Here is a 12077-nt window from a genome sequence, read left to right on the forward strand (position 1 = left end):
ATCGAGAAAGGAGGAGATAAAGCGGGGTGGGGGAGGATGGGGCATGCGAGTGTTGAGAATAATTTTTTTTTTGTAGTTATTTGGCTTTTTATAGCTGGTTTAGTTCTTGGTTGAACTGGTGTAGTTTAATCGATTTTGAATTTGTAAAACTAAAACCGAACTAAACCAATATTTTTTGAGTTTTTTAATTGTTGTTTTAGTATTTTTTTTGTTAATTTTATTTTAGTTTTTTGGGTTTTGTTAGTTGATTGATTTTATTGAACACCCTTGACAAGATTTAATATGAATTGAAAAAAGAATAAATGAAGAATTTTTACTATACAAATATATATTATTGATTAACAATAAACTTTAAAATAGCAATATATAAACATAAATATGTAATCGAAAGTGTTTTCCCAAAGTTTAAGAGGAAAACATTTTCCACTTAAAACCTTATATTCTTCTATGATTAGAAAACGCTTTTTATTGACTAATTTCTTAAAGAGTCATCAACAATGGAGAAATAAGCAGAGTGTTTACCAAGAAACTACAAACAAACATGACCACCAACTCAATTAACCTCGTAAGGAAGCAAACCCTAATTTCACTAGTAGAAGCCTACACTTTCTAAAGGAGAGATAAGATTTGCCAAGCAGAAACAGCATCCCAGCGGCCCAGCACCTAAACATTCCGTAACCTTAGTAACAGTTGAATTTATTGTTTTGAAAACCAAGCCGAGTTACAGCGAGAGCATGCACTTGATTAACTATCAAGAGATCATCATGGATGATGATTTCTAGCTGACACGAGGTATTGCCTTGGAGGTGATTTTGGACGCAGTAATGGCACCGTAGGAGTATGTTGTTTTGGAGGTGGGTTTGAACTTGGTATAGGCCTCTCAAAATCTGTTATCATAGATATGCAACCATCATTAATGCATGGACTCTCTTCATTACTGCATGGAGACTCAATATCAAGTTGGCCTTTTGTCGAGTCAGGCCTTGGAGGTGAGCTCAAGGTCTCTTGATCATAACTAGTCGTTGGTGGTGGCGAAGTCAAGTATTTCTGATAATCTCTTGTTGATTGTACCATACACGGAGGTGGCGGGGTAGCTAATGTTTTTGCAACTTTGAGGCCAAACCTGTCTGCAACACATGAATGGAAGAAATTTTAGATCCACGGTAATTTTAAATATCTAGCTAGTAATTAAACAGTTGTCAAAGTTAGGATTTGAATGGAACATCAGCTAAGCTCACTTCCAAAATGTTGGGTTAATTAGAGTGTGCGTGTGTATGTGTGTGTGTGTATTACTTGGACAGAAATATACAAGAAGCTAGTGATCTGTAATAACCTGGTAAAGTTCTTGCTTGAGCGGAATCAATGGCTGAAAGTCCAATAAAAGCTAAAGCTAAAGCAAGGAAGAGAACATTTGTCATTGGAGTAGTCATCATGTTCCTTAATTGGTATGTATTGATTCCACTAAAGCATATTATATATAGATCGAGTTAAGCTATTTCTAAGCATATGATACTCTTTAAAGTAGGTAAATGTGGTAATCAAGCTTCCATTATATTTAATCCCCTGGCATGCTAATTCATACTTTTACACTCGGTTTCATTATTTACTTATTTTAGAGAGTACCTTGGACTCGATCAGCTTTTACCAAGATGGAGTTTCAACATATATATTTAATCTCTACTGCCTTTGGTCCAAGTCCATGGCTGTCCAATTCCCTGACCTTTTGCTCATTCTATAGTGATTTTTCATATTTATTTGTTTCTTATCGGTAGTTGAATTATAAATCATTTGATAATAACTTTATATTAACACCACAGATTCAATGCATGCGCATGTCAAAGTTTGGTGGGTGATTAATTATGTGGAAAAATAATGAACACCAAGCCCATACGTGTTTTACTATTCTCATACGGTTAGTTTTGACAGATTTTAATAAAGAAGGATTATAGTTTTAACACATCGTTAATTATTATTTTTATATAGTTCAAAAGCCATAGTTAATTTAGGGTAGTCAAGCTCTTGGCGATGGCTATGTTGGATCCCATTAATTAACTTGACCTTGGCTTTTGAGTGTGCTGCTATCGTTTTTCAAATCTTTTCCCTTGTTGATCAGTCCCTATATATATACAAATCAAGGGATTTTATGCTGGTGTTTTGTTTCCATTTAAAATAAAGAAATAAAAATATTTTTTTTTATAAAATTTCAAGGATCATTAAATTCAATACAATAAAATTAATTTTCATAATAAATTTATGGGAAGATAAATTTAAAACTGAAATTTATCTACTAATATAAATTTAAATCTAAACCAATTTATCAACTTAGATCCAATTATCTATATATGTTCTATATATATATATATATATATAAAGAGTCTAAGGGAGCCCTTAAATCCAAGAAGAAGTAAGTAAGCAGTGCATTAATTAACTGTCATCATACAAAAACATTGAGCTATATATATATATATATATATATATATATTACTGGGGCAGAAATAAACAAGAATCTAGTGATCTGTACATGCTCGCCTGGTGAAGTTCTTGCTCGAGTTAAATTAATGGCTAAATTCTCGTCAAAGTTCGTCGTCCCATGTGAAAAAGATGCATGATAGCAAACCTTTCTCTCTATATTCTAAGGGTTAATTGGCACTAGCATTTTTTTTTAAAACCATCCATCAACAGAAACTAAACCCGTAAGTTTTCGATATTCTAGTTTATAAAAAGTAGTGTGTTAACTGCGGATTTCATGCATATTCAAGTTTGGTGTGAGTGATTAATGAATTGGGAGTGCCGATTGGATAATACATGATTTGTTTGGGGGGCAAAGCAGGTATAGTTCTTACATATAATCTTTCAACTCAAGGGTATAATTAAAAAATCTCAAAATATTAGGACTAATATGTCATCTTCTCAAAATTTGGGAGGGTATCATGCCCCCCCCTCCCCCCCCACCATTCAACGCTGTTCCGTTCTGACCCAGCATAATTTAGAGCCTAAATTTAGTTAAAAATCATATCATTCCAGCACCAAAAATTAATTAGTCAAAGTTAGTTGTTGTTAACAACGATTCCATGCAAGTTCGAGTTTGATGTGGGTGATTAATTGTTAAAATAAATGAAGTTTAACACAAGCTTGACTATTCATGCGGAGGTGTATATATATATGAAGTTTAAGCCATAATTAATTAAGTTAGGACTTAATATATTTCAGGTTGTGGACTCTAGCTTTTGGCACTGGATATGTTAATTTGACCTCGGCTGATCTTGTGTGTCCATGCTGATGCTGGGCTGCGTATTTCTTCTTGCGTTTTCCTTGTTTTGTATAAAATTCATTTTACTTGCAATATATGTACATTTTGTTTCTCTTTGTACATGAACTGCTATTATTTTCTGCTAATTCCAGATCAACCACTTTTAATTAATTTTTGTTAACTACCACTTTTAATTAATTGATTAGATGACCAAATAGGGCAAACTAGCCAGCTAGCTCAAGTTTAATATATATATTATTCCCCTGGTGGTGATTTTTTAACCAAAATTTTCTTCACAGCTCTTTAACCAAGCTGATCATAGCCAGTGTAGAATTAATGAAAAACATGATTCCCAGTTCGGCTGTATTTAGCTAAAGATTAGGTGATTCCTGCTTAACCAAATACTCCAAGCAATGCCATATGAAGAGAGGTTCCATGCTTTCCTTCAGAATCTGCCATATGTCAATGTTGGCCATTGAACCAGAAGCCGATCCATATATAGTCTTTGGAACGCACCAAGAGGCCCTCTACCATGTAAGGAACTTTGTCCATAGTTTCCAAGCAAAGTAGCATTGAAGGAGAAGATGATCTGCTGACTCTATCTCTAATGCACAAAACGAGCATGAAGCTTGATCCAATGAAAAAAGGTGTCAGCTGAGAAAAAAGTCTCTTGCACACAGATGATTTTGTACTGCTAACCATAAAACAAAAACCCTGTATTTTCAGCGGTGCTACTCCACTCCAGATGTTTGAAGTGAAAGGCTGGTCACCTTGACATGTCAACCTGTCATCAAGGCACTACAAGATTTTACTGTAAATTTTCCTTTCCTATCAATATTCTAGATTCTAACATCTTCTTTTCATAATTAACTTGATTGGAGATTTGCACTTCGCTAATATATAGGATTATCAATTATATGAAGAGAGGGGGAGTAGAATATATATAAAGGGTTGAGAGAGATTTTCCTGCTAAGAATCATTTGATGTTGTCATCAACTCCAATAAAAAAGAAAAGAGGATCTTATGATCATTAATGGAACAAATTATAAAATATATAATGATGGATTTGTTTTTTATTTGATAATAAGGATACTCTTAGATTAGATTATATATCAACTAAGATTAAGTTTTTTTTTTTCTGTCCCGAAGAATCTTAAGAATGCAATTTTACATTGATCTAATGTGTTTAAAGAAATTTAATATTTTTTTTTTGAAATGATGATATTTAAACTTAAAAAATCAATGAATAAAACTATTCAACATGCACTATAACTACCATCCAAAAAAGGAAAACAACTGTACTTCTCTTCTTTAGGAAAGCATTTCATTGCAAAAGCATATTTGTGATGATTTATTAACTTAATCATTATTTAATTATCAGTCACCATGTTAGTGGCGGCATCCTTTATTCCTTCACCAATGTTGCTGCAACTTGTTTGCTTTTTCTTTAAGATTATGGAAATGTGGTCCTAACATAGTACTCACGAGACTTTGTTCGAAGAAAATCAAGCAAGCATGTCCAATATTTATGAAAAGGCATAAAACATATTAAATTGTTTATTTTTTAGTTAACCTAGATTGAGTGAGAAGTTTAATGAACCTTGAACTACTATCTCGTCTTCATTACATATATAATTTTTTTTTTGGTAATAATCAAGATTTTATGTAAAAGCTAGTGCCAAAAAGACTTGGCTAACTAGAAGAAAACAAAAAAGTTATGTTTGTGTACATAAACAAAGAGAAGAATGAAAGAAAAAAAATAAAAAAAGCTCTACACCAAATTGAAAAACTGAAAAAGAAACTCCTAAAAATCTAGTTTGTTTATTGTAAGATGTCTTTGGGGCTCCTATATTGATCCAGACTTGTATAAAGAAAATTTATATTTGTAGACCTTAATCAAATAGCTAATCTTGAAGTATAAGATGGAAAACACTATTCTATTTTGAATCTTTTTCCTGAAACACCATGTTATTTCTGGTCATCCCAATCCTTCATAGAATTTCATAAGATAGAAAATTTCTTCTTCATAATTTCATAACCATTCCACCTTGTTGTAACCCATTTTTAGGTCACTGCAAAACAAAATACAAAAAAAAATAAAAAATATTGTCGGAAGAAATCCAAATAATAATAATAATAACAACAACAACAATGAGAATAGGATGCCGAAGGGCCCAGAAAATGGTCAGAATTTGGTTAAGGAGGTTCAAAAATACAAAGGTTGAAATTTGACAGTATTTTGTTGATTCATTAGAGCCATGTTGACAAAGAAAATTCAATTTGAGAAAAAAAAAAGTCCAAAATCAGATGTTTATGGACTCAATTACATTTTATTGCAGGTTTAATTGAATTTATGGAGGGTTTGATTGCAAGAAAAATTAATTTTTAAGTCAATTTGGGCTTCAATTGGGAGAAATTAAAGTTCTGGGGTCATATTATAATTTGTGAGAGTTGATTTGGTCAAATCAGGGGCTTAATTGCATAAATATTGAAGTTGATAGCCAATTAGGAACTTAATTGAAGAAATCCAAAACCAAGGACCAAACTGGAAAAAGGCGCGTAAATAGAGGGGTTGTAATTGACGGAATTGGGGACTAAATTGAAGAACTTAGAAGTTTATTGATCAATTGATAGTCCAATTGCATAAATTTGAGACCAATGACCAATTTGAAAAAGACGGCCAACTTCAGAGCCAACGTTTGAATTTGAGAGGGATGCAATTGAATTGATTTTTAAAATCAAAATTGCAATTTAAGACTTGATTGAACAATTCACAAATTGAGGACTAATGTGGACTTTGGCACGATTTTGCCGTCATTTCCTTTTAAATGAAACGGCGCGTTTTGGGTAAAACGGCGCCGTTTCATCCACTGTTTCAAAAATAAATAAATAAAAAGACCCAAACGGTGCTGTTTTGAACGACAATATGGGTCTTCTTCTTCCCCTGGACGTGCGAGGCAGGGGAAGAAGAAGCTTTCGCTCCCCTGTTTTTCTCCTCTCCCTCTTTCTCCGAAAGCCCCAAAAAGACGCTGAGCAAAGACCCCCACTTGCCTAAGCTCTGACCCGTGGCCTACCACGGGGTGAAAAACAAAAAGGACGTGCCCCTCGGGCGGTCCTGGGGCAGTTGCACAGTAGCCACCCCAACCACCCTACCCCTGTGCCATGACTGGACAAGGGTAGTAGGCCTCTCTCCCTATGTATTTGCCTATAAATACAGGGGAAGAGAGAGCAGAAGAAAAGGGAGCAGCAGAGGAGGAACAGAAAGATAGAAAAAAAGAAAACAGAGAGAGAAAAAAACAGAGGAGGAAAGAAAGAAAAAAAACAGAGGAATAGAGAGAAAGAAGAGAGGAGAAGAACAAAGATAAAGAGGCGAGAATAGAGAAGGAAAACAGAAAGAAAAGGAGGAGGAGAAGACGCAGGGATTGGCACCTCTGCATGGGGAAGAAGAAGAAAAACAGCAGCGCCACCGGGTCCAGCCACCGTCTCCGCCACCACAAACCATCGCAAACGACAACAAACACGCCCTTTCACTCCAGGTAATCCTCTCTCCTTCTCTGCTCCGTCTTCCCATTTCTTTCATTTGCATGCAGAACGTGAGCAATTCACGTTCTGCAACAAATGAAAATAATTAGCTGGTTATCGTGCTATGCACAGTAACCAGCTAATTATAAATTGTTGGGCCAGTGCTGGCCCATTTTTATGTTGGCCCGGTGCTGGCCCAGTTTTATGTTGGACCAGGTCCAGCCCGTTCCAATAAAAAATATGTTTTTGAAAAAAAAATAGTGATGTTTTCGCGTATTTTTCTATCCATTTTGGTTAATATCGATTTATATTTTTATACCGTAAAAATACAAATCTAGTATTAAAATACCCGGTTTTCATAAAAAAAATATTTTTGTTTCATGCATACGGCCACGTCTCTTAAAGCTAAAAATCATATGGTATTTTCATACAACAAAGAAAACTTCAAAAAATATGTTTTAACATGTATTTTGGCTTTAATAAACAGTTTATTAAAGTCACGAGAATTTGGCCAATATTTCAAAAATTCCAAAAAAATATATTTTGTTTTGTTTTAGTATCAGGGATTGTGAATTTATACGTAAAACGTATTCCCGATATTAAAAAGGTATTTCTTTTGACGACATAGAACAGTTGGGTTTTTACTCGATAAGATAAGGATCTCCTTACAGAGGAGGACTTTTTTTAAACCGTAGACAGACCGACAATTAGAAATCACAACAAGATCTTAGATTTTATCAGATAACAAAAAAATACAGCTTACCTTAGGTAGAGCGTAGTTTGGGTGCTAATACCTTCTCTTTACGCAACCAGTCTCCGTACCCGTTTCTGAGACCAGTTAGGGTTTCTAGTGACCATAATACTAGGTGACGACTCCCATTTAAATTTTCCATTGATAAAAGATAAGAATTCCTTATCTCCTTATATTTGCCAGATAGACTTACATATACTTAAAGGTGGACGATTCATCGCAACGCCGCACACGTGCGACACACATGTCTGTCTAGAATCTAACATTTCTCTCATTACCCAATCTAAAACTAATTCCTCCCTTTAAGGTCTTTTAAACACCATTTGTACTGGGTATCATGGTATTAATTACATAACACCCTGATCGATGATGTAGTTTTGAAATAATATGAAATATAAGGTATGAAATTATGAAGAAGAAATTTTCTTGCCTCTACACTATAGCTTTAAAACCAACAACAACAATTTATGATGTGTTGGTCCCAATATTGAACTTACAGTGGCAAAGAAAGTTAAGAGGTACATAACTACAATCTCTACATCTTCTATCATCTATATGTGCATGAGTTGTTTTATTGTATAATTAAATGGATAGACGGTGTTGGAATCTTAACACAATAAGTGATTACACAATTAAATTTGAATGTGTCACTATTGATAGGATAATATTCTCAAAACCTTTCCACCTATCTGTCTAGAATCTAACATTTCTCCCATTATCCAATCTAAAACTAATTCCTTCCTTTAAGGTCTTTGAAACACAACCTGTACTAGGTATCACGATATTAATTACATAACACAATGATCGATAATGTAGTTTTGAAATAATATGAAAGATAAGGTTATGAAATTATGAAGAAGAAATTTTCTTGCCTTTACACTATAGCTTCTGAACCAACAACAACAATTTATGATGTGTTGGTCCCAATATTAAACTTACAGTAGGAAAGAAAGTTAAGAGGTACATAACTACAATCTTTACATCTTCCATCATCTATATATGCATGAGTTGTTTTATTGTATGATTAAATGGATAGATAATGTTGGAATCTTGACATAATAAGTGATTACACAGTTAAATTTGGATGTGTTACTATTAACAAGATACTATTCCCAAAACCTTTCCCCCTATATATCTAGAATCTAACATTTCTCTCATTAACCAATCTAAAACTAATTCCTCCCTTTAAGGTTTTTTAAACACCATATGTATTGGGTATCACTATATTAATTATATAGCACACAGATGGATGATATAGTTTTGAAATAATATGAAAGATCATTTTCAGAAGTTGTCTATCTATCTTTATAACAATCTCCTTCCAATCTCCTTTATTAGTTATAATTATGTCTCCATTGCATGGTGCATTAATTTTCTGTTTAATTAATGTCACAGTAATATTGTATGTCGTTGCAATCTAGATTTTCCATATCTTTAAAAGTTTGGTCTACATCAATCAAGTTTTCCTAGAATTCTCCACTTTAGGTTGTGAATTAATTAATTATGAACCATATATGTTCATCATCCATTAATTAGAGGGCGAGTATTGAAATCAATTAACAAATGGTTATTTAATTTCGACCTAAAATCTCAAAAGTTCATTTGATTTCAATAGCATAATTAAATTTACTTACTTAACATGTAAAGTCACATAGTTACAGTCATGAACAAGAGATCGAGGAGCTGAATCTAAATAAAACCTAGCAATCTATATCATCAACCTGGCTCGTCAAATAATTAACAAGTGGGAAATATTCTAGGAAAGCTAGATTAATGTAGGCAAACTCTTAAAGCAGATCGATGCACCTGCAGGCAGATCGATGCTGAATTAAGCCAGGGATTTATATGTAGAGCCAGCTGCACGGCAAGCTTCAATCGTCTAGTTGGGGCGGCTGGGCAGCAAGATATATAATATGATCAGGCACTGATTCATTTTCCTTGGAATATATGCAGGTATTGTTTAATTCTCTTTGTACTTGAACAGTTATCATTTTCTGCTAATTAAAGGTCAATCAATAGTATGAATTCTACTCATAGCTGTAGTAAAATAAAGCCATCTAACATCTGGAAAAAAAAAAAAAAACAAGTGCAGACAATTCATAATTCAGCCCCATAATTACGGACTGTATAATTAAAATTGTTCAAGAAATTCTCCAGCAAAAATCACTCGGCTTTCTATTAGCTCTTACTGTATATTACATCCAATTATTCATCACAATATATATTACACGCGTTAATTAACCTAGCTTACTACTAGATCTCATTAGAAACCTTATCGATGAAGGAGAAATGAGATTTGCCAAGCTAGATAGCTAAAACAACACACTATGTAAACCTTACTACCAGGTGAGTTGCTCCAGAGAGATGGGAGATTTAACCTGGAGATCAGTACCATGCATAGCTCGTGGGCACACATACTAATCACTCCTACCTAGTTAGCTAGCACCTTAATTGATCATTAGATGATCCAATAGGGAAAACTAGCTAGCTAGCTCAAGCACTTGAATATGCATATTCCCCTGGTGGTGATCTTGCATGCACTTTCGGCTCAAGATCAAAGGTTATATGACTTATAGGAGTCGCTGGGTCTGGAGGTGGAGGTGAACTTGGTAAAGGCCTTTCAAAATTTGTTATCATCGAAATGTAGCCATCGTTGCATGGAGTCCCATCAGTGCATGGAGAACCAATCTTAAGCTCGCCTTCTGGTGATGCAGGCTTCGGGGGTGGAGGTGATGGCGTGGTCCGTCCATTACTGGTGGTTACTTGACCGATTGGTGGATCGATTTTTGGAGATTGTGGTGGCGGAGACGAACGCTTCTCGTAATTGCTGGTAAGTTCCTTGGAACTTGGTGAAGGGATCGGAGATGGAGGTGGTGAGCTATAACTCCTTCCATAAGCTGCTATTATTGCTACTTTGAGTCCAAAGCTATCTGCAGCACATGAACAAAAGAGATTTTAATTAGAATATGCAAGCAAATCAACATGTTTTTAATCAAGAAACAACTGGCATGGTTAGACAAACTTCTATGAATTTTAGTGAAACATGACAACATAACCAGGCATAAGTTAGTGAATTATAACCAGGTAAAATTCTTGCTTGAGCGCCATTAATGGCTATAAGTCCAACAAAGGCTAAAATGGCTGCAAGTAAGATAGCACTTGTCATTGGAGTCTTCATGTTGTTTGGCTTGTATGACACCAAAGCATGTTGCAGATGTGTTATTTATAGACCTGGTGGGTTACTGTGTGTTGAGTTACTAGGTCCATGTCATCAATCTTAACTTGTTATTTGGTAAACGCTGTAGTTTTTATGATACAAATACAATGAATTTGATTCACCTGTAGAAGCTCCATAGATGAACACTACAGTGGACGGAGATGCATTGTAGAATCGGTTTGGGAGATTGGGTCCTGCTAATATTACATGGGAAAGACTCAGCCGTCGGTCAAGAACTCTACTCGGTCCTTTTCGAATTCATTTTTGCTCGTTTTAAAACTCCCCAAAGCTAGTGTGTCATTGTAGATTTATACAGTACGCGTTGACTTCCTAAGGAGGACTTCTGTATTCAAAGTCATTTCTCCACAAGGGGAGACAATTTACGACTAATAAATAATATAATTAACAAACATAATTTATAGATTAAAGAAGATACAAGTGTTACCGTTAATTCATATATTAATTTGTAGGAGAAGTTTTGTTAATTTTGGTATTATAATAAAATTGACAAATAATCAGCTATTAGCTTATTATAGTATATTACGTATTATAGGCTTGTATATATTTAGGAAAAGTTTATTATTCTTGTATTATACTCTCTACATTAACTATTTATAAAATGTTTGTTAACTAATAGATTAAATCTCTTATTATTCTCAACTTGGTATCAGAGTTATCATATCTTAAAAACTATTTTTCCTTTTCTCTAATAGACTCTTCTTCTCAATCTATGGTGTAGACTTCTTCTTCTCCCTTTGTTTTGGAAGCTTCCTCGACTATTATGAATCCTCAGACTTTTTCTTCTCCCTCTACTTTGGAATCTTTCCATGTTGTTGTTGTGTAACCTTCCTCTGCTACTGGTGTCGTGACTCTTGCCACCATGGAGCTTCAATTGCAAGCATTGTTACCCTCTCCAATTCTCATCAAGTTATTTCTTTAAAGCTTACAAACACAAATTATCTTTATTGACAAATGCATAAAGTCGTATCATATTGGACAAGGTGTTTTCCTTTTTGTTGATGGCTCTTTTTCGTGTCCTCCTCCTCGTGTAGTTGTTGTTGATGATTCTTCTCTTTAAGTTAATAATTTTTTTCTTCGTTGGAAACAACATGACCAATTTATTCTAAGTGCACCACTTTTTTTCTCTTTCAATGGATGTACAGCATCTTGTTGTCAATTGCCAAACTCAAAATGTGTTTGGCGTACTCTTGAGCAAACCCTCGCTTCTTCGTCAAATTCTTGCATTATGAAACTTCATAGTACTTTTCAATATCTTTATCAAGGTGATGATTCGGTCACTATATTTATGTAAAAAGTAAAGGCCAGTTTTGCTAAAG

General features: G+C 34.3%; 2 protein-coding genes across 2 annotated transcripts; both read right to left on the reverse strand.

Annotated features, from left to right (window-relative positions):
- Nucleotides 1-331: 331 nt before the first annotated feature.
- Nucleotides 332-1443, reverse strand: LOC7483288 (uncharacterized). The gene is made up of 2 exons (XM_002297639.4): nucleotides 1334-1443; nucleotides 332-1127 (listed from the first exon to the last, which is right to left on the reverse strand). The coding sequence occupies exons 1-2, from the start codon at nucleotides 1431-1433 to the stop codon at nucleotides 763-765; spliced, it is 465 nt and encodes a 154-aa protein (XP_002297675.1). The 5' UTR covers nucleotides 1434-1443; the 3' UTR covers nucleotides 332-762.
- Nucleotides 1444-9672: 8229 nt separating this feature from the next.
- On the reverse strand, nucleotides 9673-10765 carry LOC18094237 (proline-rich receptor-like protein kinase PERK10). The gene is made up of 2 exons (XM_006368423.2): nucleotides 10605-10765; nucleotides 9673-10453 (listed from the first exon to the last, which is right to left on the reverse strand). The coding sequence occupies exons 1-2, from the start codon at nucleotides 10699-10701 to the stop codon at nucleotides 10017-10019; spliced, it is 534 nt and encodes a 177-aa protein (XP_006368485.1). The 5' UTR covers nucleotides 10702-10765; the 3' UTR covers nucleotides 9673-10016.
- Between the last annotated feature and the right edge of the window lie 1312 nt (nucleotides 10766-12077).

Source organism: Populus trichocarpa, chromosome 1 (assembly GCF_000002775.5).
Source record: "Populus trichocarpa isolate Nisqually-1 chromosome 1, P.trichocarpa_v4.1, whole genome shotgun sequence".
Taxonomy (NCBI): Eukaryota; Viridiplantae; Streptophyta; class Magnoliopsida; order Malpighiales; family Salicaceae; genus Populus; species Populus trichocarpa.

What these genes read in the sequence shown, in the direction of transcription:
- LOC7483288 (XM_002297639.4), bottom strand. Translation starts at nt 1,433, where the DNA reads ATGATGACTACTCCAATGACAAATGTTCTCTTCCTTGCTTTAGCTTTA. An exon ending in TCAAGCAAGAACTTTACCAG is followed by an intron (nt 1,128 to 1,333) that starts GTTATTACAGAT and finishes CATGTGTTGCAG; the next exon opens with ACAGGTTTGGCCTCAAAGTT.
- LOC18094237 (XM_006368423.2), bottom strand. Translation starts at nt 10,701, where the DNA reads ATGAAGACTCCAATGACAAGTGCTATCTTACTTGCAGCCATTTTAGCC. An exon ending in TCAAGCAAGAATTTTACCTG is followed by an intron (nt 10,454 to 10,604) that starts GTTATAATTCAC and finishes CATGTGCTGCAG; the next exon opens with ATAGCTTTGGACTCAAAGTA.